Source organism: Fonsecaea multimorphosa (genome assembly GCF_000836435.1).
Source record: "Fonsecaea multimorphosa CBS 102226 unplaced genomic scaffold supercont1.17, whole genome shotgun sequence".
Taxonomy (NCBI): domain Eukaryota; kingdom Fungi; phylum Ascomycota; class Eurotiomycetes; order Chaetothyriales; family Herpotrichiellaceae; genus Fonsecaea; species Fonsecaea multimorphosa.
In genome coordinates this window covers 59,581-86,502 of record NW_015971651.1, presented here as the reverse complement: position 1 = coordinate 86,502, position 26,922 = coordinate 59,581, and the positions used below count along the sequence as shown (strand labels likewise).

At 53.5% G+C, this 26,922-nt stretch overlaps 12 protein-coding genes across 12 annotated transcripts; 6 read left to right on the top strand and 6 right to left on the bottom strand.

Annotated features, from left to right (window-relative positions):
• Positions 1 to 275: 275 nt before the first annotated feature.
• Positions 276 to 2,661, bottom strand: Z520_07942 (uncharacterized protein; the record flags this gene model as incomplete). Its single annotated transcript, XM_016778439.1, has 3 exons — positions 276 to 1,692; positions 1,749 to 1,994; positions 2,087 to 2,661. The coding sequence occupies 3 exons, from the start codon at positions 2,659 to 2,661 to the stop codon at positions 276 to 278; spliced, it is 2,238 nt and encodes a 745-aa protein (XP_016630287.1).
• Positions 2,662 to 3,038: 377 nt separating this feature from the next.
• Positions 3,039 to 4,676, bottom strand: Z520_07941 (uncharacterized protein; the record flags this gene model as incomplete). The annotated part of the gene is made up of 1 exon (XM_016778438.1): positions 3,039 to 4,676. The coding sequence occupies one exon, from the start codon at positions 4,674 to 4,676 to the stop codon at positions 3,039 to 3,041; it is 1,638 nt and encodes a 545-aa protein (XP_016630286.1).
• A 553-nt stretch (positions 4,677 to 5,229) lies between these two features.
• On the bottom strand, positions 5,230 to 6,207 carry Z520_07940 (uncharacterized protein; the record flags this gene model as incomplete). The annotated part of the gene is made up of 2 exons (XM_016778437.1): positions 5,230 to 5,603; positions 5,658 to 6,207. 2 exons carry the CDS (start codon positions 6,205 to 6,207, stop codon positions 5,230 to 5,232), a joined length of 924 nt encoding a protein of 307 aa, XP_016630285.1.
• Positions 6,208 to 8,460: 2,253 nt separating this feature from the next.
• Positions 8,461 to 9,429, top strand: Z520_07939 (uncharacterized protein; the record flags this gene model as incomplete). The annotated part of the gene is made up of 1 exon (XM_016778436.1): positions 8,461 to 9,429. One exon carries the CDS (start codon positions 8,461 to 8,463, stop codon positions 9,427 to 9,429), a length of 969 nt encoding a protein of 322 aa, XP_016630284.1.
• Positions 9,430 to 10,009: 580 nt separating this feature from the next.
• Z520_07938 (uncharacterized protein) lies at positions 10,010 to 11,536 on the bottom strand (the record flags this gene model as incomplete). The annotated part of the gene is made up of 1 exon (XM_016778435.1): positions 10,010 to 11,536. One exon carries the CDS (start codon positions 11,534 to 11,536, stop codon positions 10,010 to 10,012), a length of 1,527 nt encoding a protein of 508 aa, XP_016630283.1.
• A 520-nt stretch (positions 11,537 to 12,056) lies between these two features.
• Positions 12,057 to 13,066, top strand: Z520_07937 (uncharacterized protein; the record flags this gene model as incomplete). The annotated part of the gene is made up of 5 exons (XM_016778434.1): positions 12,057 to 12,274; positions 12,327 to 12,404; positions 12,457 to 12,538; positions 12,591 to 12,814; positions 12,868 to 13,066. The coding sequence occupies 5 exons, from the start codon at positions 12,057 to 12,059 to the stop codon at positions 13,064 to 13,066; spliced, it is 801 nt and encodes a 266-aa protein (XP_016630282.1).
• A 1,189-nt stretch (positions 13,067 to 14,255) lies between these two features.
• Z520_07936 (uncharacterized protein) lies at positions 14,256 to 16,545 on the top strand (the record flags this gene model as incomplete). Its single annotated transcript, XM_016778433.1, has 3 exons — positions 14,256 to 15,083; positions 15,139 to 15,869; positions 15,921 to 16,545. 3 exons carry the CDS (start codon positions 14,256 to 14,258, stop codon positions 16,543 to 16,545), a joined length of 2,184 nt encoding a protein of 727 aa, XP_016630281.1.
• A 591-nt stretch (positions 16,546 to 17,136) lies between these two features.
• Z520_07935 (uncharacterized protein) lies at positions 17,137 to 17,948 on the top strand (the record flags this gene model as incomplete). The annotated part of the gene is made up of 2 exons (XM_016778432.1): positions 17,137 to 17,173; positions 17,230 to 17,948. The coding sequence occupies 2 exons, from the start codon at positions 17,137 to 17,139 to the stop codon at positions 17,946 to 17,948; spliced, it is 756 nt and encodes a 251-aa protein (XP_016630280.1).
• Positions 17,949 to 18,380: 432 nt separating this feature from the next.
• Positions 18,381 to 19,520, bottom strand: Z520_07934 (uncharacterized protein; the record flags this gene model as incomplete). The annotated part of the gene is made up of 4 exons (XM_016778431.1): positions 18,381 to 18,633; positions 18,708 to 18,872; positions 18,931 to 19,019; positions 19,107 to 19,520. 4 exons carry the CDS (start codon positions 19,518 to 19,520, stop codon positions 18,381 to 18,383), a joined length of 921 nt encoding a protein of 306 aa, XP_016630279.1.
• A 2,201-nt stretch (positions 19,521 to 21,721) lies between these two features.
• On the top strand, positions 21,722 to 22,543 carry Z520_07933 (uncharacterized protein; the record flags this gene model as incomplete). Its single annotated transcript, XM_016778430.1, has 1 exon — positions 21,722 to 22,543. The coding sequence occupies one exon, from the start codon at positions 21,722 to 21,724 to the stop codon at positions 22,541 to 22,543; it is 822 nt and encodes a 273-aa protein (XP_016630278.1).
• Positions 22,544 to 22,631: 88 nt separating this feature from the next.
• Z520_07932 (uncharacterized protein) lies at positions 22,632 to 23,499 on the bottom strand (the record flags this gene model as incomplete). The annotated part of the gene is made up of 2 exons (XM_016778429.1): positions 22,632 to 22,839; positions 22,931 to 23,499. 2 exons carry the CDS (start codon positions 23,497 to 23,499, stop codon positions 22,632 to 22,634), a joined length of 777 nt encoding a protein of 258 aa, XP_016630277.1.
• A 906-nt stretch (positions 23,500 to 24,405) lies between these two features.
• Positions 24,406 to 26,280, top strand: Z520_07931 (uncharacterized protein; the record flags this gene model as incomplete). The annotated part of the gene is made up of 5 exons (XM_016778428.1): positions 24,406 to 24,508; positions 24,581 to 24,663; positions 24,722 to 25,614; positions 25,708 to 25,748; positions 25,805 to 26,280. 5 exons carry the CDS (start codon positions 24,406 to 24,408, stop codon positions 26,278 to 26,280), a joined length of 1,596 nt encoding a protein of 531 aa, XP_016630276.1.
• Between the last annotated feature and the right edge of the window lie 642 nt (positions 26,281 to 26,922).

The window sequence follows — 26,922 nt, the reverse complement described above, 5'->3', positions numbered from 1 at the left end:
GGTTCGTTCTTCCTGGGTGCACTCTGTTCGCCGGCATGTCTCTGCGGATGAGTTCGTTCGGACGAGCAAGTCTCTTGTGTTGACCGCATGGAATATTGTGATGTCGGGGACGAGAATTGCAAGAGTCGATATATGCAGGGCTGATCCGAAATCTTCGGCAACATGTCTTGTTTTCTCTCGCATGTCCATCCTTGCGTGTAGAGGCTGCTCGGCCAAGCTGTCCCGATGTGCAAAGGTGTTTGTTCGCTCACTTCCCTCTACAGGGTGCTGAACGTTCACCAATAACACCCCTTCCTCGCCAGCAGTTCCCTGAACCCGTCTCCCATGGCGTCAATGACAATCTTTAGCTCCTTCTGCCTCTTCCTCGCCTCAGATCCGATCCCCACTTCATCATCCTTCTCATTGTTCCCGAAGGGTTGCTGGTCCTCCACGCGGATCTTCTCCCCTCTCGCCTCCTTGTTTCTAAACTCTACAAGTTTCGAGCCGTCCACGTCCGTCGCACTCGCCTGTATCACCTCGGGCGAGCTCGCCGCTTTCAGGCTTCCTTTCTGATTCAGTGGGGTGATCGGGGTGGCGTCGAGTAGGGCTTGCCAGCGCGCGAGGAATGAACCAGGACCGGGGCTCGAAGAGACCTCTGGCGTTGGGTTTTCCTTGATCTCGCGAGATGTGTCGCTTTCTGAGACCGTCGTGGGGAATGATGCTGATGTCGGTGTCGAGGACGCTGTTGTCTGTCCCTCGCTACGGCGGTCGATTGACGGAGCCGGGCTGGATGTCCGCGAAGAAGGCCGGCTGGAGTGGTTCGAGTGGTTGGAGGAGAAGATCTTTGCGATGGCGGGGTTTTTGGACGGTGGCGATCTCAATACGTTGGTGAGACGCGCCATGGATTGCTCGTGCATCCTGTCTAGATATTCGGAGTGAGCGTCAAGGATGGGCAGGATCCGGGATTGGGTTTCTTGAGGGAGCGAGGAGAAGAGGTCGTGCAGGGACGACGTCAAGTTGCCCGCTCCGCCTTTCCCATGTTTTACAACGTCGGCACTGTCACCACCCGGCTCTTGTTTGAACTGCAAGGCTGCGTTTTTGGCCCACTCAAGGTACCAGCCCGTCAGTTCCTTGTCATTCTTAGCGCACTGGTGCATGAAAATGTGACATGACCGCTGATGCTTCCGGAGCAACTGGACAAAGTCTCCCACGGTCGGCACAATGGCTTTGTTGTGCTTGTCCGTGTGGATCCTCGCCAGCTTGATCAAGTCCTTGAGGAAATTTTCGAAATCGGACAGCGTCGAGGACAGATCGATGGCTTTGTGCATTCGTCGTATGACAGGCTCGTAGGCATCTACTACTTCTCTGACAGACATGGTTAGGTGGTCCGGGGAAGATTTGCAGAGAACCTGGATTAGCTGTTTGCGGTCACGAATGGACAGGTGGATTGAGAGGTACTCTAAGGCTTGCTTGTGATGGACTTCGGTCAGTTCGGTGGAAGGGGATTTGGCGTCTTTCAAGACGGCGGTGACGATGGATATGGACTGCGTTTGACTCTCCTTTCGGATGCGATCTTGCTCTTCTTGCGGTTTGTCCGTGTAATCCTTCAAGGCGTGCAGCTGGTCTTTGCCCAGCTTTGCACGTTCTCGCTCGAGTTTCGCCGCCCTCGACTCGAGATCCCTGATATCCCAATTGAGGACTGTGGAGATGATTCTGCATGTCGTCGGTAGGTCAGGGCCCAATCAAACGCCGGGAAGCGAGGAACGTACGTTTGCATCAAATTCGTGCCCTCATCTTGAGACTGGGTCAATCCTATCCAATTGGTCACACTGGTAACGCTCATCTTGGCCAGGGCAATTTTGACCAGGGCGTTGATCATGGTTGCAACATTTCCAATCTTTAGTGTTTGCCTGAGAACCATATAGGGCACTAGTTTATTGGCATTGTCGACCAGCTTCAGCAGATACTGGCCCTTGGGCGACAATATCAGAGTGTAGTGCATGAACGAAGCAATGCTGAAATGACCGGTCAGAATATTCATCTCTTAAAACCAGGTATGACATAGAGGGGCCGCAAAGAAGAAAGGCTGACGAATAAAATGACTTACTTGACAAGCACAAATTCGTGCACGGCTTTGGTCAACTGAGGGTGATCGTCGAGATTGTCCGTCTCGGCGGTCTTCTGGACCATGTCGTCGAGGATACTGCCGTAGACGCATTCGTTGAGGAAGTCACGAAAGGCACGTCGCAGATCGTCGGCGCTGGTGACGTCGTAATTGGACTCGCGGTCCCTAATCTCTGGGAAGCCGGCGAAGGTGCCTCTGACGGGGTATTCGATCAAGGCTGATATGGCCGTCGCGAGGGTCTTGCGGCTGCCGATGACGCCCTTGTCGTAGCTCTCGCTCAGGTTGGCCCTCTCCAGGTTCTCGATGATTTCTTGACATTGCACGGTCCACCATTTCTCGGGCAGGTTGTTCAAGCCCGGCAGGTTCAGCAGGAACTTTGAGACCAGAGCCTGCAGGGCGGGCGAGCTGGAGGGTTTGTCTTTCTGGGCGGTAAAAGGGGGCCCATAGTTTGCAAGGCTGCCGGGCCTCCGAAACTCGCGGATCTGGGCGTATGTGTCGTAATGGGTCAGAATGTCAAAGAGGGCCGCTGTCTGCGACGGGGACAGAGTTTCGGTCATGTTGTCGGGGTGCTGAGGTGGGTATGACCTGAACTGAAGGGGTATTCAGGTGGACAAAGTGACAAAAACCTCATTAGTACTGAGATAGAGGTCTGGAGTATGGCGACCGGGATCAACGAGTGACGTCTTTGTCTGCAGTCACAAGTGGCGCGAATGTCGAAGCGTCAAGAATCAAGATCCGGAAAGTGGGGCAGATGGGATACTAGTACCGAGTACCTCGTACACTGCCGCCAATCAGTATAGTATCAAAGGGAAATATCATCGTTTCTCATCAACCTGGAAACCATCTATACTGTACACGGTATATACATCTGTTTGTACATCCCAACCATCAGATGCTCCTGTCGTAAATGCCGGGATCGAGAATGGAGAGGATTTCATCTCGTCTCCTCCCCAGCGCCCCCAAACCGTAATAGCCGACTCTCCCGCTTTCCCTCCATACCTGAGCACAGATCTCTGCTTGGTCCAATGAAGACCTCCCTCCCAGGATGCAGTTGCCGGACATCGCAGGTCCAGCCTCGTTTCTTGAGCCATTCACCCTCCTCTCCTTCCCACAGATGCCTTCTGACCTCATCCACAGAGATGCGTTTCACTTGTTGTCTCTTTACGCTTGTCCCGCGATTGTCTCTTGGGTCATCGTGTGCATTAATCCAGCACCTGGCCATTAATGCGCGAGCGATTTCTGCTCCGCCGTACATGCCGGCCATGCCACTGCCGCCCAAGTACCAGGGGTTGCGCGTAGAGTCGAAGGAGTGGAAGAGTAAGGTCAAGGGAAGAGCACCTGCTAACCGAACCAGATGGGTTTGGATGTAGGGCTGCAAATCGGACAATGGGACGCCGTGGGGCGAGTAGATGATTGAGACGGCTTTAGGACGGGCGGGAGTGATGGGGGCAAGGTTTGGCATCGAGGAGACGCTGGATAAAGATTTCTGGTGCGACGTCACGGAAGACCGGTGGCGATGATGGTAGAGTGTGCTACTTCTGGTTGGAGATTTGGCTGATGGGTTTGGCGACGAGCCTGCTGGGGATGACACCGCCGCTGGCACAGGAGAAGCTGGTGGTGTGGGCAGATTTTTGACAAACGTGAAGGGAACAGGGTCGAGTTCGAAACGGAAAGCACTGTCCAAGAACACAGATTGGTCCGGGATGGTCAAGACTCTCTGCACAATACCTCCCTTTTCAGTGTCGGGCTCTGACTGCATTCGAATGGTTGGTTGGTCAGCCGCCGGGAGGAATTCAGACGAAGCAGTGTTTGACGAGCGCGACAGTCGGGGTCGATGTCCTCTGAAATGTTCCACTTTGGGGCTCTGAACGGAGCCTGAGTCATGAGCTGGCAGGTCGAAAGACATGGATCGATCAGCCAGAGGAGTTGAGGGTGCCGGAGGGCTCGACGGAGGCATAGTCATGGGACTGAGAGGCATATGGAAGTATCTCGTCGTTTTGGGAAGATCAACAGTCGCAATTGGTGCAATGCTCTTTGTGTGGGTGGGGGGCAAGTATGTGATGCCAATGGCATTGTGTAGGCCTGTCCTGTGGCGCTTTGCAGGAATGAAGGCGATATTGAGCTCTCCTGGAAAACCCTGTGGCGAGAGAGGAGCGATGGGGAGTCGCAAGGAGCGCCCGGACTTGACCTTGGGGTCATATTTGAGCAGTGCATGAACCCGCGTAGGATCAAAGTGATTCCAACTCTTGATGGCCTTTGCGGCGCCCGGTTCCGCCGCGATAATGGTTTTCCCTTCAGGACGGAGTTGGAGAAGAGTCCCCTTGTGGCGGAGGTCGGGCTTGTTTTGCGACACGATCAGCACATCAGGTTCTCCGATGGAGCTCGGGATCTTGTCCTCGGTCCCTGCAGACCAGGACGCGGTATTGATGGAAGGACCATTTGTCCATGGATCTATCAGCACCGAAACCGCGCCGGCTGCGGGAGTAAGATCTGACGGGAGAGGATTCGCCTTGGGAGAAAAGACGAGAAGAAAGGCTGCATCGAGATTGAGGTGTTTCACAGTCACAGACATGAAGACAGTAAGAGCAGATGGCAACAGATGGCAGTGGCAGTTACACAGCAATTATGTGTGAGGCACCGACGCACATTCTGGAGGTATACGGGAGGTGGTACCAAGTGGTTGGAACTGAGACACAAAGTAGGTACAGACGAAGGAGCACCTCTAGTGACTACCTTTCAACCCCATGACCGCAACGACCTTGAATCAGGACCAAAGGCGGGCAAACAACGGGTTGGCTGGCGGTGAGGGCTATTATTGCGTAGAGGGAGCGAAGCGAGATTTGATGGCTTGGAGTAAGTTCGTGATGACGCCGCCGGCGCCAGGAACAGCCCGTTGCATCGACAAAAAAAGGGGGATGGGGGAGCGGGGGGCTGCCGTTAGGATCCAGCCACACGCAGGCTCACCAGCCTCGTCCAAGTACGCGGCGAGGAGGGTACTTGTATGTACGACTACCTGGGTATGTACGAGTGCCCAGGTGGCCCGATTTGTTATACTGAATACCCAGTATCTATCTATCGAGCTAGCTATATACCGAGCACGGAGCATTTGCCCTCTTGTCAGGCAGTTACAGCTTATTAGGAAACAATGGTGCATTCCGTCCCCCTCGGAACAAATTCAACATCTCTTCGCCCATCCAGCTCTTCCTCGTCGTCGCGATGCCCTTCTCCAAGTCTGCCGCCCGGCCACCTTGAACGAGCAACCCTTTTCCGTTGGCCTCCATACCCTGGCTCATCAAGTACACAACGCAGCATGCCACTTCTTGTGGATCGTTGATGGGGACGCCAACTCCTCGCATTCTTTTTGCCCAGTTGGCCAGAGACTCCTCGGGTTTGCGGCCCGAGATAATATCGGTGAGCGTGATGCCTGGCGCGACCACAGACACTGCGATCCCCAGTGTTGCTGTGTCGTTCTTCAGCGCCCTCATCAGGCCCACGATACCTGTCAAGAATGTTAGCAACACCACAGACCAAACCCCAGAGCTCAAGGACTGACCATGTTTCGCGGCACTGTACAACGGTGCCCCAGCACTTGCCAAATAACCCGCTAGACTGGCCGTCATGACGATGCTCCCGCCTCTCTTCTGGCCGGATCCCTTCTTCCTCATGTAGTGGATGGCCAGCTTCGCCGTGTCATTGGCCGCGTGCATGTCAATGTCGATGACCCTCCTATCAGGCTCCTTGAGCAGCCCCTCCGCATCCAGTTCGTCCTTGAAGAATTGGTCCTTGTATTCGGCAATGCCCGCATTGACAAAGACGCAATCAATGGAACCAAACTTCTTGAACCCAGCCTCGAAGGCGGCTCTCTGCTGCTTCCATGACGTAATGTCGCATTGTTGATACAGAAAGCGAGGCGATGAAATCAACGACTTTGGCGCAGCAGGATGAGGTCGGGCTCTGTCAACGACGATGACATTGTTGCCAAGCTCATGGAGGATAATGACTGTTTGCAGGCCAATGCCCGATGAGCCGCCCGTTACTAACGCCGTGACACCTTTGGGTCCCGTCAGGCTGTCTCGCGACACCGTGAAAGCTTCTGTCGCCATTCTCAATTGTATTTGTAGTATTTTGCTATCAATCTGATATCACGACAACACCTGCTTTCCCTGGGCAGGAAGTCCTCTTGACTGGAGGCTTGTGAACTGCTCTTGTGCCTTTCCCCGCATCCGGAATCTCGGGCTCGGAGTTGGGACGCGTTGGGGAGTTTGCCTCGGGTATATCAAGCCGCCCAAGCCGGCTGGGTTCTGGAACTGAGCTCAATGGTCAGGCGCCGTGCAGATACCCTTCAAAGGCACTGACGGCGGCCGCAGAAAACACCATCATTAGGGCCGACGTTGACGTCGGTTGTGGTCCTGCATTGATAGGATCGTCGTAGGTGCTTCAAAGCATTGCATTTCAGAGGTTTGGGCTCTTGTATCATCGCGGCAACAGCTGCACATGGATACACCGCGCCATGCTTGAGCCCGTCGAGAGCTAGCCGCGGTGAGACGATGCGACGCTAAATCAACAGTGACAACTTGCTTAACGCCTGAGATTCGTGAAAGAACTGGATCTACGATGAGAGGATAACAAGTTGAAGATGAAGAATCGCAGAACCAGTCGCCCTTGCCCAGGAAGGCCGGATCACGTGGATGCAAGATCTGGAGGACAGTGCCAAAGTCAATGGCAAGGTTCCTCGCTTTCAACTTCGCTTCAACTCAAGCTGTATATTTCAGTTAGCTGATTTCGCTGAAGACCGAGTTGTATGCATGCAGCCGACATTCCTATCGACTTCGGATTGCCGATGTGGGACTTTCAGCAACTCTGGATCGGATTCGCACATTCGACTGGCCTCTAAGACGTCCTTCTGATCATTCATTTGCTGGCAATGATCGAATCGTTGGTACAAGCTATGGGGATTGTCCTCGAAGACTATCTACTTAGGTAGGCAACGTCTGTGTCGATTTTGGTGTCCACAATTTGTTCACTACTGGTGTTGCAAGCACTCTTGATCTCCGGTGGCTGATCGAGTGGTAGCTATCTCCTTGCCATCTCTGCCCTCTTACCATCAGGAATTGGTTTGGGCTCCCTCTCCGGCGTCCCTCAAAACCACAATCGACTTCTCCTGAGCTTGTTGCCGAGCTGAGCAAGCGTCTCAATCACGAGGTTGGAGCTCCCCGCACTCGCCCTTGTCAAAGTATCAACGCAAAAGCTCGCAGAGGACGATTCATATTGGCGAGAGTATTGTTGCTGACATTCATCGGTCGGTTCTGACTGACTTCAAGAAGGGGCGCAGTCGGTACTGCATAAAAACATCTTGGCCACCCAAACACCGCGTTTTGGGTCGACTTCCAGGAAGCCGGTCTGTGGCCGGAGCGAAGAGGTGGAACGATGATGCAAGAGAAGGTCACACGGCCACAGAAAAGCCTGCTACAAAAGGAGGATCTAAGCGGAATGACGACTTTTTGGCGGCAATTGGGCGTTGCCTAGAATTCCCATTCACGCATTGAGTGAGTCAGCAAGCCGGTAACTAGGAGGCAGAAGCCGTTGGAGAAAACCTTGGTACAAAGCCAGGATTTTGTGAGAATTGCGTGATGGTCAGAGGTCTCTGGGGAGTTACTAGGTCCCTTGTTCCATCAATCCTCGTGCCTCGATGCCCAACATTGCGCTGTGCCAGGGTGCATTCATTTCCTGTCTTTCGGCTCCGCTTTCTGTGATCTCAGGATGACCAGCAATCGGATCACCAAATCCGTATGCCTAGCAATATGCCACTGCTCGTTGACACCAATTGAGGTGACTAATGCTGCATTGAAGCCGCCGGTGCCGCTAAACGAGCAAAACGAGCGGCGGGCAATGGCTTTTAGTCATCACACGAGGCTTCCTTTTCAGGGGTTTCGTCGGAAGCCCGTGCCACATGCGTACCAGGATACCTTCCGCCTTAGGAAACCCCGCATGTTGGGCCACCACTAAGGACCGAGGACATGTTGAAGCTCGCAGTCTTTGTATGAAGGAGGCCGGTGTACCGACACGGTGGATTCCGGTCTCCTGCAAGGTACAGCTCCAGGAGCTGTGTGATGACAGACCGACATGCCTCATTCGTGTTCATGACTTGCCTCTTCCGACCTTGTCAAAGTTGTTTTGTACCTTGACGGCAGATTCCCAACTAGGGGTATACTAAATCCCAGACCGTTTGCTATATAATGGAAGCACCCGCGCCTCCAGATGACGAGGAAAGACCAGCAGTCTACCATCAAGGCGTAACGTCTGACTACCGAAGACTCATTCGATAAAAGCAGAAGTATCAACCAGCTTTGTCTACCATGGCCAAAGGCATGCTTTCGAAGCTCTCGCAGCTCCTTTGCCTCTTCCCCCTTCTCACCCTTAGCCAACAGATACCAACAGGGCTGCCGTACACCGTGAGCAATGTCACTCTCCCAGACGGTATCCAGATCTTCTACCGAGAAGCTGGCCCCCCGAATGCTACGACTCTTCTGCTCCTGCACGGCTTCCCGTCGTCGTCTCACCAGTTCCGAAACTTCATTCCGATCCTGGCGGCACACAACTACCACGTCATTGCCCCCGACTACCCTGGCTTTGGATTCACGGTGGTGCCCGACTCGTTGAACTACACGTACAGCTTCGAGGCTCTGACGCAGACCGTGGCTTCGTTCCTGGACGCTAAGAACATCACGACCTTTGTCCCTTACATGCACGACTACGGCGGGCCCATCGGGTTCCGGCTGGCTCTGCAACGCCCCCAGTCTATCCTCGCCTTCATCTCGCAGAATGCCAACGCCTACATCGAAGGGTTTGGAGCAACCTTCTGGCCCCCAATCTTTGCCCTCTGGAATGCAACCACACCCGCACAATTCCAGGCCGCGGCCACCCCAATCAACGACACTGCATTGACGCTGGCGGGGTTCAAGTCTCAATACACCACCGGCAGCGCCCACCCGGAGAGCATCGAGCCCGAGTCATACTGGCTGGACTACTCCCTGATGAACGAGCAAATCGGCAACAGGGACATCCAAATCGACTTGCTGACCGACTACCGCTCCAACGTGCCGCTGTACCCGCAGTTCCAGGCCTACTTCCGCCAGCAGCAGCCCAAACTGCTGGCAGCCTGGGGCGCGAACGACATCGTCTTCGTCCCGCCGGGTGCCAAGGCGTTCAAGAGGGACCTCCCCAACGCCGAGGTCGTGCTGCTGAACGCCGGTCATTTCCTGCTCGAGACCAATTTGGCGGAGCAATCGGGCATTGTCTTGGACTTTTTGAAGAAGAATCTCTGAGCAGGTCACTGCTGCGAGGGGTCTAATTAGTTTGTGAGCGTGTGAAAGGGAGATATGCACGCAGAGCACGCACCGGCGGCTCGTCGACACAGAAGTAATACCATGAAGAGATCGAGTGTGAGGTCTATGTACCTAGACAGTGACAGGGAGTACGGCGGCAGTCTTTTGTGCCTAAAAGACAAAACTTAGATTAATGATAAATGATAAACCCATCAACTGCACCAAGCTTTGACAGGTATCCCTGAATCGACCTCGTTACCCAGACCCCCGTTACCCATCTCATAGACCCCCAGCACCGTACCTATGACACTGGCCAACAACACAGACCAACCAACGCCTACCTTTTCTCTCCTAAAGGGTCCTTAAGGCTAAAGCCATGTGCAACACCGAGGCAAAATGAACATACAGACCTACGTGGCTTTCATGGACATGCTTGGCTGCGAAGGTGAATAGTTCCCATTGTGGCTATACATATATAGGTAGACATTCCATGCTCTCGAGCTTCCAAGAGATGGCCACTCCTGTTGAATGGAACAACAATAATCTGCCCCTTGGCTTCTCTGCCCGGCAACCACTCTCTCTAAACAGAGCTCTTCTCGTTCTCGTTCATCTCGACCTCGACAACATGAGATTCCTTGGTCTCTGGCATGGTGCTGCCTGCCAAGCGGGCTCGAAGCTCACTGCGGGCGGACTTCTTTGCAAACAGCGCGTCGACCTCCTCCAGAGGGACTCCCTTGGTTTCTTTGATGCAGAAGAGCGCAAAAAGGACCTGCAGCGAGAGACCGACGCAGAACAGGAGATAGAACTTCCACCCCACATTCGAGATACCAATGGGGCCAACCTTGACGATTATAAAGGTCATGAGCCACTCGACGCCGACGGCCATGGCGGTGCCGAACGCGCGGGCGTGCAGAGGCAGTATCTCCGGGATGTACGTGAACGGCACGCTGCACCAGCTGGCTCCGAAACAGAAATTGTACAGGAAGATACACACCGTCGCCATGCGCAGAGTAGTCGTGCTGCCAACGCCCAGACCCGTCGTGTACAGCACCATCATGAGCAACTGCGTCAAGGCGCCTGCGAGGAACAGCGTGCGTCGACCGAGTCGGTCCACGGTCAGAGCACAGAAAATGGTGCCTCCCCACATGACCATGGACGACCCTCCCGAGGCCAGAGCCGCTTGGTGTTCGCTCATGCCTAAACTGCGCTCGAACAGCAGTGTCGCGTAGTATCCCATTAAGTTGGGGCCTCCGGCCTGCTGTAAAATCATGATGATGACTCCCTGCCACACGCGCCAGGCCGTGTTCAAGTTAGACGTGTCCCAGAAAATGTCTCGCCAACGAATCTTATACTCCTTCTCCGCCTCGAGTGCTTCTAAGGTCTCCCTGCGGACGTTGACGACAGTGGGATGATGATGTGGCACTGAGTAGATCGGGGCGACAATCTGATCCGCGTCTTCGATGTGGCCATGAGAGTAGAGATATCGAGGGGACTCGGGGAGGAAAGGAAGGCCCAGCAAGCACAGTACACAAAAGACTGTCTGGAACGCGAGCGGGAATCTCCACACGATTTGGCCCGACAGGTTCGCGATCGTGCCATAGTCAAGCCAGTACGCTATGACAATGCCGAAAATCACAATTGAGATCTGCGTGGTGACCAGCCCGCCACGCACATGCGGCTGCGAGCACTCGGCAACCCAGACGGGTACAGCGGCGGTGGTGAAACCCATGCCGATGCCACCTATAACTCTGCCGCCAATAAGGGTTCCAGGTCCGTTGGCACCGGCTTGCATGCCCGCCCCAACGATGAGCAGAAGGGACCCAATGGCGATGTAGATGCGACGGCCTAGTTTGTGCCCGACCACAGCGCAGATGGCCGAACCGACAAAGCAGCCAATATCGTAAATGGCAACCATTGTTCCCTGAAGATTTGCGTTGTTGGGTGACACTCCGAGTCCGCCTAGTAGCTCGGGCGTGGTGATGAGGCCGCCCAGGACGCCCTGGTCGTAGCCAAATAGAAGGAAAGCCATGGCAGAAGTGACCATGATCGAGATTTGGAGAGGATAGCCCTTCAAAGAAGGGAAGAGGCCGACGTTGAAAGAACCCATGGTTGTCACCTGGGAAGATGTTGTACAACTTGAGCGAGCAAATTGGTAGAGGCAAAGACCAATGCAAATCTGGTCTCTCATATCGTCTTTATCCTTCCGAATTACCTTTGACTGTCGTATATTGAGACGTGTAGACCCTGCCCGGAGTTCCGGTGTAGGTCGTCTGCAAGGCTCAGCCCGCGTGGGTACCCTCCACATTACCCCGGAAGAGAAACTGCAGGGTCGTTTAGAATCAGGGGAATCCTACAAGATGCAGTGGCAGGGCGACAGTATTGTGCGGGGGAAAGAGATCTGGACTGGTGCGTCCACGGTGAAGCTGGACGGAGGCCCCGCCGGACACCCGCAACATGTTTCTTCGGACAAAGAATGTGGCATGCGAGGATAGCGTGATGGGGGCCGAGGAGATGAAAGATGTTGAAGTCTCCCGGGTCAGAAGGGAGCAGATTCATTAACGCCCAATACCACATCGTCGGACCTTGGATGTACACAAAGCGTCCGGGAGTACGGCATTATCTCCACCATGGGAAGCATTCAAGTGCCACCAAGATCAGTTTTGCAAAGATTCCTCCTGACAGACAAGACGGTGGTCGTGACGGGAGGTGGACGAGGACTGGGACTCAATTTCGCGAGGTCGCTGGCTGAAGTCGGTGCAAATGTTGCAGCGATCGACATCCATGATGAGCCCGATGAAGAGTTTCAGGAACTTTCGAACTTCAATGTCAAAGCCGTCTATTACAAGTAAGGCTTGACTGCTTGCTCATATTTTGATTGTCGAGTCTGACAGCCACAGATGCGATGTTCGAGACCACGAGACGCTGAGGGAGACCATCGACCTTGCCGCGAAACAGTTTGGTTCAATTGATGGCTGGTGAGTCGACTCCCCCTTCGCAAACTTGAGATGGAACTGAGAGGTCAAACAGCATCACAGCCGCTGGAATCATGACAAACAAACCATTTCTGGAGCACACACCTCAAGATCTGAGCGATTCATATGCGGTTAACGTGAGAATACCCGCGGTCATGTCGAAGGAAGGGTTGCTGATAAGAGGTACAGCTGATAGGTACTTTTTCAGCGGCGCAAATATGCGCTGAGCATATGATCAAGCAAAAGACAGGCGGCAATATCATCTGCATCTCCTCAACAGCAGGACACAGAGGGTTGGCTCCGCAGACTGCCACGGCGTATGTTTGTTCGAAACATGCAGTCATCGGCCTGGTGAAACAAGCCGCAGGAGAACTGGCCAAGCACAACATTCGGATGAACAGTATCAGTCCAGGGTATGACTGCTCATCGTACCGCGAATTTTTATGCCCCGCTTACCCTGAGATAGGCCGTTCCTGACCAAGATGCTCCGATTGGTAATGGAGAAAGACCCGACTCAGGAAGAGCGATTCGCAAGGAGCAACATACTGAACCGATTGGCACTGCCAGAAGAGTTGGGGGGCGCAGTAGTATACCTGATGAGCGATGCGAGTAGCTTTGTGACAGGAAATGACTTTAACATTGATGGCGGGTCAGGGTGTCAATAGGACGAGGGTTGAGAAAATCTCATAGATATATAAATTCGCTTGCAGGCTTGTGCCGGCTGCAGCTCTTTCTCAATATATTCTGCTGACGAATGTGCAGTGAGGGGAGCCAAGCTGGAGGGAAGCAGCCAAGGGGCAAAGCAGATTATGGGGGCCAATGGCCCAGGCCTCGTAGCCTGTACATGTCACTGCCTCGGGCACCCGGGGATCGCTTGACATATGCCTGAGTGCCTACATATTGCGCCCGTAGCCTAAATCACATATCTGGCTTCTCCGCACCCCCCGGGTCTTCCAAATACGAGCCAAGCGGCAGCATGCAGTACCTGATACTTCGATTTAATGAGAGCTATCTCGACGACTGCTCTTTCAATCTACTTAGTCGAAGTTTGACTCGGTATCGCGGGCGAAACTGATTGCCATAGCTGACCTATTCCCCTCACAGCTATTATGTCCCAGCGAGGGGACTCCCAAACCAGAGAATCGACTTCTTTAGCTGGTTTGTGATGCACTCTTTGGGTTGCAAACATGGCTGGACGCGAGCAGGCATCGGTGCGACCTTTTCTTCACAAGCGACTAACATTCGGTGCTGACTGTCTGAGGCAAGAAAGGCTTTGAGTGCAATATCTGCGGCATGACAGTAACCAGGCAGACACACCTGCAACGACATCAACGGGTTCACTCGCAGTAGGTTCCCCATTCTTCAACCTGGCATCCAAGTGCTGCTCGCCGGGATGTGCTAATGTCCTCGAAACTCAGAGGTCCCCAAATGCAAAATTTCCAATGCCAAAGATGCGGCAAATCATTCGCGCGCAAAGATATTCTTCTGCGCCATGACCGCATGGTTCATGGCATTTCCAACAAAAACACTGGCGGGCGAAGGACTTCATGCGAGAACTGTATTCGACAAAAGCTCAAATGCTCCCGGTCGACGCCGTGCGAAGCCTGCTCGACAAGGGGTATACTCTGCAGTTTTCAGAAGCATCCAGCAGAACAGGTTGCGGATCCGACGCAAACATCTAGATCGGTACAGCATGGTCGGGAGACGGTGCCGCTATCTCCTGCTGGCACAGACACACCGGAAAACACCACCGACGAATATCTTGATGGGCCTGGCCTTCTTGTGGGCCGAGGACGCTCTGCTAGCAGCAGCGTTGGCTCGGTTGTTGCCAGTGTTGCGATCGATGCAGCGGTAATGCCTGATCCAATCTCTCCAATAAACCAACAAATGATACCTTTGCGCGATACACAGTATCAGACATCGGATTTTGAACCTGCAAGCCATGCTTTTCAACTGCCAAGATCCCCATCTGAGCCTCCAGCGCAAGGAGGGCCATACCAATTTGACTCGACATTGACTGACTTGCAGTCTCACGGCCTCTTGATGAATCAGCCGCTCACTTCTGCAAGGCAACTAGATGTCAGGCTCCAAGATTTCGATTGGGACTCTTTTGCGCCGTGGGGAATAGATTGGCTGGGCCTTGATCAGGATTCCTACTTGATGCAGGCGGCGCTTCCACACCCAGATCCTGCCTGGCAGTCAGGTAACTCACCAGCTCAGCTTAGTCTGCCGCAGTCTCAACAGCACCCGGTAGCAGAAAGGCCATCAACGATTCCGCTATCCTCAGTGGATGGCCTCTCCCCACCAGTCCCGGTAGATCAACGTTCGAACGTGTCCTCATACCTTGAGACGAGACCTCTTCAAAGCCCGTCAATCCCTGGGCCGACTCTTCTCGAAAGCATCAGCGCCGTTCTCTCCAAGACGATGCTCCCGTCAGACATCAACATCCCCCAATATAGTGCTGCAATACGGCATCTCGAAAAGATGGTCAATATTTATTTTGCAGAATTTCACCCAAACTTGCCGGTAATGCATAAACCCACGTGGGACATATCAAAGAGCCCTACGCACCTGATTGCAGCATTGGCCTGCTTAGGGTCTACAAGCTACCACAAGAAGAGAGGGTTGGATGAAGAATCAAGTCTCTTAGCTGAGATATGTTTCCGACATTTGAATAAGGCCGTAAGCACCCCATCCTAACGTCTACGAGTCAAAGCTGACGAATTGTGTGGAATAGTATCGGCTCGGACCTGATAGCTATCAAAATATCGATTTTGTCACAGCATCCATGCTGCATCAAGTGTATGGCTTAGGTGTCGGGGTACCGTCAATTCATGAGAGTGCCGACAATTTCCGTGGAATCCTGGTATTAAGTCTCAGGAGAACTGGTGTATATCGATCTAGGAATGCTACCGATCCATGGAATCTCGGCGTCCCCGACCTTGCAGAACTCGATCTTGAAGATAGCTCGCGACTAGAAGCTGCATGGTTACAATGGCGAACTACCGAGATGGCAAAGAGGCTTGCATGGTGTCTTTTCGAATACGACAACAGTCTGTCATGCTTAACCACAAAGCGGGGAGTGGTGAGCCTACAAGAACTTCCAGACAGGCTGCCTTGTAACGAGTCTCTGTGGGAAGCTCACTCTATCAGGGCGTGGGCATCAATGGCGCTGCTCACCGAGAATACACTTCACGGCGCCCAGTTTCGGCCGGTGCTGCGGGAACTGCTGAACGGCAAACCCACCATAGATAAGCTGTCAACGTGGTGGAAACGTTGCTGCGCACATACTATATCCCGACTTCTCTGGGACTTGAAAGAGGTGGACAACTCAATCTCGAATTTGTTTGCACCTGACTCCCTTACAGAATCTCAGAAGCCTCTCAGAAGGTCTCTATTGCAAAGTCTGAAAGTACTGCATGACTCTGCGACTCAACCATCTCGACACGACGATCTCGTGCACATGAAGTAAGTTCAAATATCCAGGTCTGAGATCAATATACTAACAAGATCAATCAGCATTACATGTCTCATCAGTCATCATGCCAGCCTCAACAATCGTCGAGAATTCATGGAAATGGTGATACACGTCTTCCAGAATTCTGCCAGCTCAAATGACATAGAGCTTGATATGGTCAAGACCAGATTGCGGATGGTATTCGCCAGCGACGCGGTTCATGCGAGACGGCTTGCCTACCACGCTGCATCAATCATAGCCATCTCACGGGAATGTACGGTTTACACGCCCTGCGAGACATTCAGAGTTTTCGACGCGTACGCGTACCTTCTAGCATTTGTGAAGTTTGGACCCAAGATGCGAAAAGAAATTGCGTCAAGTGACAGAGGCGAAATTGCTCATACTACTGTCGAAACCCCCATCAGGAAACCCCGCAATCAAGTCCGGAGTTGCGACGGCTCCGTCAGGCTTGACCGCTTACCATGGTCTCGAAATGGAGCCGAGAACGGTGCGCTCGAACTGTGGATAACCAAAGGACAGGGTCGCGCTTCGCTGGACGGCGCCAACGATGTTGAAGACGAGAGAAATTATACTCGAATCAAGTGCAACGCCCTGAAAACGATCGAAAAGTTGAACCTCTGGGGCCTCTCGCTTAAATTCTACAAGACGCTGGAGAGTTTCACCTGAGCCAAGGAGTCTTTTCTCCTCGCTATCAGTTCTGTATCTGTCCGAGATACAACGAAGACATTAAAGAATGTGAGGTCAACTAATGGGTCATTGACGGTCATGTCTATAAGTCCCGGGAATGGATACAGAATCCCAGTATTTGACGGATGGTCCACGCGCATCTGCCAGTGTCAATCACAGGGCAAATTAGCAAAAGCACGGGCACAGAGCTCCAGGCCTTGAACTTCGGTCTTGTGCGATAGGAACCCACGGGTCAATGCATCCCTTCCGCCGAAGACTTTGTCTGAAAAAGTCTCACAAGGGAGTCGTGCACCTCACGGTCGGGCTAGCCACTGCTTTCTGTGGGGAAAGGTACATACGTGGGAGAGCTAGGCGACTCGAACTCCGCTCCGCTTTCCAATAGTAGATGGAAAAGCGTGATCGGAGCCGCCGCAATCCAGGATTGCCTTGCATACCGAATGAGCATTATCAGATGGCAAGAAAAAGGGGCCCTCAGAGGGTGACATGTACTAATATCATGACCCGGAGCAGCAGTCGGCATGGAGTGCAAGCAGAATAACGTCGCTGTCTGTTCTCAGAGGTCTTTTCACCATGGGCAGACTCGAGGGCAAAACGGCTATTGTGACAGGTATGACTCTCATTTGGTCCAGACTTGTGTCCAGAGGATGCTGACGCTAGGAGCAGGTGCTGCCAGTGGTTTCGGCAAGGCCATAGCGCTTCGTTTTGCTGAGGAGGGCGCGAATGTCGTCGTGGCAGACCTCAACACTGACGCTGGGGAAAAGGTGGCATCTTTGCACAGCAACCTCAGATTTGTCCAGACGAACGTCACACTCCTCAGCGACTGGGAAAAGCTGGTCAAGGAAACCAAAGCTCTCTTTGGTCAAATCCACGTTCTTGTCAACAACGCAGGCACATCGTACAAAAACAAGCCTACACTACAAGTCACAGCGGATGAGTACGACAGGTGTTTCGACGTCAATGTCCGGTCAATCTTCTGGTCCGTTCCAACTGTGGTCCAGGCCATGATCGAACAAGGGCAAGGCGGCAGCGTGGTGAACATTGCTTCTATCGGCGCACTCAGACCACGTGGCGGCTTGGTGTGGTATAATGCGTCCAAGGGTGCCGCCTTTAACGCGACCAAGGGCCTGGCGGCAGAATATGCCTCGAGCAAGATCCGATTCAATGGCGTCCTCCCTCTCTTGTCTGCGACGGGCCTCTGGTCGAGCTTTACAGGCACAGACGACACACCGGAGAACAGGGCCAAGTTTGTTGGCAATGTGCCCCTGGGAAGGCTGACAGATCCCATTGACGTGGCCAATGCGGTCGTGTACTATGCGAGTGACGAGTCGAGTTTTGTCACCGGCACCAACCTCGAAGTCGACGGAGGTCGCGCCATTTCCTAGTTGGCACTCAGTAGCAGTAGATAGATCTAACAATTGGAACTGCGTATATCTAAGTCTCCCGGCCCCCCTCTTGGCTGGTTTCTGTAACGTCGATCATGGCAAGAACCCGGCTCAGTCGTCCTGTCGGTATGAAATCCCATATATACAGAGCTAAGACTCGCGGACTTTTGTAGTTTTGGAGGGCATCTAGGGTGAATCTTACTACGATATGTTCAGGGGATAATTCAATCGCAAGGCAGCATCAGGCTGTGGCCTTAAGAGTGGGTGGACTGACTTAGTGAAACGAAATTTGATGCCTTGGACTTGCGAATCATTGACAGAAGATTTTTCGTGTATTGTTACGAGGAGAAAAAGAGGGCCGGCCAACTGCCATAAGCCCCAGCGTACCGAGTACCTGGCGAAATTGTACAGACACTCGACTCTATCCGAACTCTACACAAGCAGATGCTTCTTCCAGAACTCGATCTGGACGGCGGTGCTCTTGTCGAACGCCTCGCCAAAGTAGCCCGCATAATGGCCGCCGGGGAAGATGAAGATTTCCTTGGGCTCGCGGGCGCGCGAGTAAGCCTCGATGGCGATGTCCGTGGGCGTCAGCTCGTCCTTGTCGGCAATCACCATGAGCAACGGCGTGGGCGAGATGTGGTGGATGTAGCCCGAGGCATTGTACGCGCGGAAGGCTTCCATGCTGGCCAGGGCACCCAGAATCAGCTTTATATCATTTCACCTTTTTTTGGGCACGATTCTACGAGTATCACATACCTTCGGACCGTCACTTCGTTCTTGGCATTCACGCCCGGAAGCTTCTTGATCCAGCTTGACACGTACTCCCAGCTGTCTGGCGTGGGCAGGACGCAGAGCTCCTTTTCGGGATTCGCCGACACGCTTTGGATGGTCATGGGCGCTTCGCCTCTCGCACGACCCTGCCTGTCTGTTTGTTGTGAGTAGCCAGTCCTGGTGGATTGAATGGGCGGCTGCCGCCGACTTGCCTTTCTCAAACATGGCCTCCATGTCCTTGACCAAGTCGTTCCGCACGAGGCGATGGAAATTGGCCCATCCATCGGCGACCATGACCTGTTTTGTTTGCCGTTAGATAGAGAAGGGGGGGAAGAGAGGGGATGCAGGCGTTTCTCAGCCTGTAGCAAAGCAGGAAGTATGTACCTGGCTAATCACCGCCTTCACTCGACGATCGACAGCCGCGACCGAAAGCACATGGGCGCCACTGTAGCTTGTGCCCCAAACGGCGACTCTTTTGGGGTCGACCTCGGGTCTGGATTGCGCGTAGGTGATGGCGTCGCTGTAGTCGGAGCACTGCAAGGCTGGAATGACTTCCTGCCGCGGTAGGCCGTCACTCGCGCCGAGATTGCGATTGTCATAGACCAGTGCGCAGACTGGGATCGTCGTGGTGAAGCGCTCGGCGAACGCGTCGATGCCCATCTCCTTGACGGCGCCGAAGCCATGACACATGACGATGCACGGCAGCCCGCTGTTGGGCGCTGGTACGGACGGCGTGTACAGCCACCCTCGTAGAGTCACGCCGTCTTGCGTTTTGAACTCGACGTCTTCGCGTGGCATGGTTGCAGACTGATATCAACCTTGTAGTAAGATCTGAATTTCTGCAAGCCCGAGCGAGAATGCGCTGATCCAGGTGTATTTGTGCAAAGGCCATTGTTGCTTTGGATCACCATTTGGCATTTATACCCCGCCTTATTGCGGAGGAGCAGGCCCTTCCACACTCAATGATCTGACACATTGTCGGCTCCAATAACGTCGGCAGGGTCAAGGCCTGTCGCAAAGCGCCGTGGAATTTCTTGACGAGGTTGGTAGCTCAGTGAGAGTGCAACGGAGCACCCGCCGGAGATGTGGGCGGGGCTTGGACCGTTACTCAATCGAAGCCCAGGACCCCGGGAAAGGTTGGTACTTGCAAAAGCCAAAAAGAGGAGACTCAGGGCGGGCAGGAGGAGAAGAAAGATTGTTGGAAAGGTACCTTATGCCGTCCACATCACAGCTGGTCTGGTCGAGGTAGTGTAATGAAGATGTGGCATCCTCGTTGGAGTGCTTCCAGAGAATGCGCCGGGTCAAGGGGATTCGAGCTTGTGTCAAAGACAACAATTCTTAGCCCAATGTGACGGTTGTGCAATTCATTGTCCTTGAATAAGGCGCTACCTGCGTGAGGTCCATAATATACAGCACCCAACCACCCGCAAGGCAGAAGACGTCTGGAACTGTGCCCCAAAGACGGCGGCTTCCTCTGTCCCCTCCACACATCAATTGACATGTCCACAGCCCAGTCCATCAGTTTACCCGCATATGTCCCCAAACCTGGCTCTTCATCCGAATCGGCTCGGTCAAAAGTCCCGTATCAATGTCGGGTAGCCCAAGCTTGAAGCTGCTCTCGCCATCACTCCTCTCCGAAAGCCTTTCACAGAGGTAGGCTACAGCGAAGGGAGTGCCGATCGCTTGAATGGTCCATCTATAGATGAATCGATGCGTGCCGTGGGCGCTGTTCTGAAAGGCTCGTGGCTCTGGGTGAAACCAACAACGGGTGGGCACTTTGATAAGCGTTGAGGTAGGGGTGTTGTGGAGGAGCGCGCGGGTGCAGACACGGTTCATGTTGCTGACCAAGTAGTTGTGGTGAAAGAAGGCTTCGGGGTCGCAGCTGTTGTCTGGATGGAGCAGATATAATGGATCTGGTTATCTCTCATCGACCGACGATGCTCTCATGTGTTGCTGTACCCCTCATCAACTTGGCCTGCCAGCTGCGCCGCCCAAAGGCTCAGAGTGGGGGAGTCTTTAAGCTTATCGATAGCTGCCCCACGCCATACCGTCCTGGGAAGATACGGCAAGCCTAATACTACCAACCTACCTAGGTACCTAGGTAGGTAGCGAGGTACTAGGTAGGTATCCAGTGGCCTGAATGGAGATACTTGGCGCAAGGCTCTGGTACTGGCTCTGAGCCAGGATATCTCCATGAGGGAGGCAGAGGGAAGATACGGTGACAAAGACCGGCACAGAAACAGCATCCCTGGGAGTCTCCCGCCTTGCTTGTGGCTATCAGAGCAGGAACCAAACCGGGCGAACACACGTTTGCGTATCTTGAAAGGGTAGACCTTGGACTATTCCTCATTCGTTCCACATTTCCACGGTGCAACCCACAATCGTGCATGGCAATCTGCATTGTCTGAAAGTGCGGCTTCACTAGTATCGTACTGCCGAATCGGGCAATATAAAGTAGTCCTGGCGACTCGCGTCCACAAGAACGGACTCCGAGTTTGGCCAAGACGGGTTGGAGTTCGAGGTTGTTTCGTTGGGGGCCTTGATCTCCTTCTCATCCAGTGGGTAATATGGCTAATGGTTAAGCTCAAAGCGCCCTGTGTGTACACGCTCGTGGAATTAATGCTCTTGCCCGTGTTCTGTCACAAGTTTTGTCCCACCCATTTAGCTTCGACTTCACTAGGTATCTAGCACGTTTTTCCCTTCTTACACGGCAAGATCTTACATGCGTCACTCTTCTTACTCGAGCCGATTTCAATGAAACCCAAACTGCCTCCGGACTTCAACTATGCCGTGATGGGGTTTTGCAACCTATGCTTTAGCCATAAGAAGAAATCCCAGATGACGGACTGGTATGAAGTAGCCACCCGTATTATCCCTGAACTCTCAAGTATAAATGAACGGAAAAGTAACAGCCTGAGCTGGCTGCGGCTCCTCTTCTCAGCAACACAGAGAGCGGGGACGAAATAAAAAGCGTTCTATCGAGCCTCCCGCCTGGAGAAATGTCAACGAGTACAGTTCCCGCGCCCCTGGCTGGGAAAGTCGCCCTGGTCACGGGCGGGTCACGAGGCATAGGCCGTGGCATCGCGATCCACTTCGCGACCAAAGGCATTTCCAAGATCACCATCACACACGCCGGGAACTCGTCGGCCGCGGAAGAGACTCTGGCAGCAATTGGCAAAATCAACCCGAACATCACCGCCACCGCGATCCAGGCCGATGTGTTGTCACCAAGCTTTGCCTCCGATCTGGTGCCCAGAGTGCTCCGGGATCTCTCGACTCAAACCATCGACATCATCGTATGCAACGCCGCTTATGTCAATCCGACCATTGTAGCGCCCATAGCCACGGCTACCAAGGAGCTCTTTGACAACCTCATGACCGGGAACGCGTGGGCTCCCGTGCAGCTTTTCCTCACAGCCCTGCCCTACATCCCCCGAGGTGGTCGCGTCGTCATGATCGGCAGCACCGCTTCCAAGGCGCCGAATGCGGACCCTGCGGTCTGCTACGGGGCGTCCAAGGCCGCGCTAGACAGCTTCACGAGGAGCCTAGCCCTGATCTTCTCGGCCAAGCACGGCATCACCGTCAACTCTGTGTCTGTGGGTCCAGTCATGACGGACTTGCTGAGGGTTCCCCTCCAGCAGGGCATGCTTCCGGATGGGTACATTCCAGCACTGGTGAGCAAGAACACGGCGGAGAAGAGGATGGGCGAGGTCGACGATATCGCGGGTATTGTCGCCTTTCTTGCAAGCGAGGAGAGCAGGTGGATCAATGGGAACAACGTCCCCGCGAATGGTGGCGCCCTTCTCGAGATCCAGGGGTAGAAGACGCCTGGGTTAGACAAAGCTGCAGAGACAAACAGGGAGAAGAAGAGAATGATATGCTGCAAAAGGGTCAAATATTCTTTTCTAACTAGCAGGCGACACCGCCATCTGCAGAGAATGCTGCTCCTGTCGTGTAGCTTGAATCGTCGCTCAGGACGAAACAAATGGTCTTTGCCATGTCTTGGGCAGTTCCCAAGCGCTGCAGAGGCAAGGTCTTGTACGTGTTTGTGACTGGGCGCTCCGACGAACCACCATCGGTCAGCAACCTTTCCAGCATGGGTGTCTCTATAGGACCACTTTTGAAAGGACGGCAGTTAGCCCCTGGGAGTTGGACATGACAAAAAATTCGACTCGAGCAGAATAGAAAAAGGGGGGGAGACCACTTACGGGCAAAGAGCATTGACTCTGATGCCGCGCTCGCCGACTTCCTTGGCTGCGGTTCTCGTCAAGCCGACGACGCCGTGCTTGCTGGTCGAGTAGGCGCCAATGCCAGGACGACCCATGACGCCGGCCAAACTTGCGACATTAAGGATCGAGCCGCCCCGGTCCATGGCGCGTAGTTCGGCCCGGAGGCAGTAAAAGAGGCCGGTGAGGTTGACTTTCATGATAAAGTCCCAATGGTCGTTGGTGATGTCGACGATGTTGGCAAAGATTTTGCCGCCCGGTTTTGTCTCGACGCCCGCAATGTTGGCGGCGCCGTCCAACCTGCCAAACTCCTTGACCGTGTCGGCTATCCAGGCGTCAACCTGATCCGAATCTGCGACGTCGACACGTCTTCCTGTCACTTTGACCCCTTTCGCCTGTATTTGGTCCACCACCTTTTTCAATGCTTCCTCGTTGATGTCGCACAGCGATAGTCCTGCCGCTCCTCTCGCGGCACACTCCAGGGCCGTGGCTGCGCCAATTCCCGATGCCCCTCCGGTGATGGCGATGACTTTCCCTTGAAGCTGAGCCATTGTTGCTGGTCCGAATTTGGTCTGACTTGTGGTTTGCGAAGGGGTTAGGGGCAAAACCTGGCCAATTTCTTTGACGGCCGAGGAACATATATCCAAATAGTACCTGCCGGACTTCTGATGTGGAAGGCTGATGAGGGGGTCCCCAGCCGAGGTCCGTCAGCCCAGCGGAGATGTATATTTCTCCGCATCATCATCAGGCTGCATCTCAGCCTTGCGCCGGGGAAATCCAACCTACTACCTAGGGATAACATTAGGCTCATCCCCGAGTCATGTACGCTGTATACGAGTAGGTCAGTCATAGCTCAAACCCCGGACGACTAGCGAAGAACTTCATGCACTTACCCCGTCATCGGGAACATACCAACATCCGTCCTGGGGGTTATTCCGGTGAAACCGGTAGAGCTAGGACAAACGGGATCTTCATCTGGTCGATCTGCGACAAGAAGCTGGATCATGATTCGACATCAAAAGAGGAAGCATAGGCGTGAACTCTGATGGTGGGACCTTGCTGTTAGGGGAGCCCATCAAGCCCTGTCGGCGTTTGTGGGGAGCGGGTTAAAGGTTGGAAGATTGTGGGGGAGGCCTTACTGTGCAGGCGTAGAACGCCGAAGCGCCTCGTGTTTCAACATGTATGATGTGCAATATAACCCAACCACATCTGCCTTGCTCTCCCTCAGAGCTTCTCTGGAAGAGAGTGATGAACCACATATCAAGTCACGGTTCCTCCTTCCAGTCCGTCTCTTAGCTTAGACGTGGATTTGCAACTTGGAAGTCAAGATCACCAGTTGTTGTTGCGGAAAGAACCCTCGTCTTCCTCCAGGTCAACAGTCACCGTCCGGCGTTGACATTTCACCGATACTTTGCTCTATTCTTACCCTGAAGGACCCTCTCCCACCCATTCTAGCCATGGCGTTAGGAACTGTAGTCCCTGTCATCGGCGGCCTGCTCGTCGCATTTCTGCTATACGCCTTTCTCTTTATCGGCCGCCGCGAGAAAGGCCTCCCTCCTGGTACGTGGACCGAAAGTCTATCGAGATCATGAGGTGTTGCAAGTCGTATACTCAATGATCTGTCGTCAATAGGCCCGCCCACCGCACCAATTATCGGAAACATCCATCAGATCCCTACCAAAGGATCTTACCTGACTTTCACAGAATGGTCCAAGGTACACACCGCCTTCAGTTGCTCCCCGTCCAAGGCTCTTATTCTGATGCGTTACGCAGACTTATGGCGGCATCTTCTCCCTCAAGCTTGGCCCTGGAACCGCCATTGTCCTTACCTCTCGTCACCTGGTAAAACAACTGATCGACAAGAAATCAAACATCTACAGCGACCGGCCCCACAGCTACGTCTCCCACAATCTGATCACCGGCGGCGACCATGTCCTGATCGCACATTATGGGAAAACTTGGCAAAGGTACAGAAAAGTGATCCATCAGCACTTCATGGAATCAATCGTGATGAAAGACCATTTACCCTTGCAGCAAGCAGAAGCAAGTCAGCTGTTGAAAGATTTCCTTGAGCGACCGGATCAGCACATGGAACACCCCAAGCGGTATACCAACAGCATTGCATGCGCCACCATCTGGGGCGTGAGATCTCCCACAGTGGACACTCCCCATATGAACCGTCTCTACGAATTGATGGAGAATTGGTCCGTGGTCATGGAACCGGGCAACACCCCTCCGGTCGACATCTTCCCCTTCCTCCACTATGTTCCCGAACGGCTTTTTGGGAACTGGCGCTCGCGAGCCAAAGATGTTGGAAAGGCGATGAACGACCTGTATAGCGATATGTTATCCGGTCTCGAGAAGCGTAGGGAAGCAGTGGGCAGTAAGTACTCCTTCATGGACAGAGTCCTCGATCAAAAGGAGAAACTTGAATTGAACCGGCATCAACTCTACTTCCTGGGAGGCACCATGATGGAAGGAGCAAGTGATACTTCTTCGAGTATCATTATTGCGGCCATACAGGCCTTCACCAAATGGCCTGAGGTCATGAGGAAAGCGCAGCAAGAAATCGATAGTGTCATGGGCGAAGACCGATCTCCCGTGTGGGCCGACTATGCACAGTTGCCATATGTGGCTGCAACAGTGAAGGAAGCGATGAGGTGGAGGTGAGTTCTCCCACAAGTCTGGATTGGACTGGCAAGACCATCTTCAAAGTTCCTTTCTCCCGCATAGCTGCTCGATGCTAACAACAAGTCCAGACCAGTGGTGCCTTTGGCTTTTCCACACGCTGTGGATGAAGGTATGAGGATCTATTTGCATAAAGGTTTTTACTTGCTGACCGATTTATTGCTGTAGATGACTGGATTGACGGGTACAAAATTCCCAAGGGTTCTGTGATCTTTATCAACGCATGGGGCATGCACCACGACGAGAAGAGATTTCCAGATTCGAATACATTCGATCCAGACCATTACAAGGGCGTCACAGCGCTTGCTTCGGAACTGGCCCAAGCCACCAACCCAGACGACAGGGACCATTATGGCTACGGCTCCGGAAGACGTCTGTGCCCAGGCATCCATCTCGCGGAGAGGAACTTATTCCTTGCCATTTCAAAGCTGTTGTGGGCATTTGAATTTGCGCCTGGGAAGGACAAGGATGGAAACCCGATCATCCCCGACACCGACCCGACCACGGGCTATAGTGAAGGATTCCTGGTGTGTGCGAAACCCTACGCTTTGGAGGTCAAGCCAAGATCTGAGGCAAGACGGGAGACTATCCTGAGGGAATATCAAGAGGCCAAGCGGGATGTTTTTTCAGCATTCGATAACTGAGGTCAGCGGGAACAAGGGGTCGTGCTTGACTGGATAACCTTCATGAAGCTATGGGAATTGGGGAGATACCTGGAAGGTCTGAACGCGGTCGACAGCGATCACGACGATTGAATTAGACGTTACAGACTGCTTGCTTTTGTCGATAAGGATATTAAACATTCTGTAAAAGTCTCAGCTGATATTCTGCAATTAGCAGAAGAAGAGAACACTGTACCTTTTTGGCTCCAGCCCATTTCCATCCTCGAAGTGCCTGATACCCGGAATAAGAAACCCCGAAAAAGACAGCAAGCTGGCTTTCAACTGTTAGCCTCCGCAAAGCTCAAGGAGCAGCTCGTTCGACAGGACCAAGAGTCAGAGCCCTGCGAGGTGCTGCTGTCGGATACTGAGCTGTATTCCAATCCAAAGGGAGTGCCTTGTCGATGATGCAAAGCCCGCCGCTGGTTAGATCTCTTCCAAGCCAATGACATGTGCTGAGTTATGTCGAGCTCTGAGGCGTGTAATTTAGCTCAATGTCTAGTAGATATGCAGAGGGGTGGTGCAGCGAGGACAAGGTCGTCGCAGTACGAGATGCACCTGGCAAGAGACACAAGTCTCCACAGCGCCGATCCAGTTCGATAATTCTTGTTTCTGTGGCAAGATAAG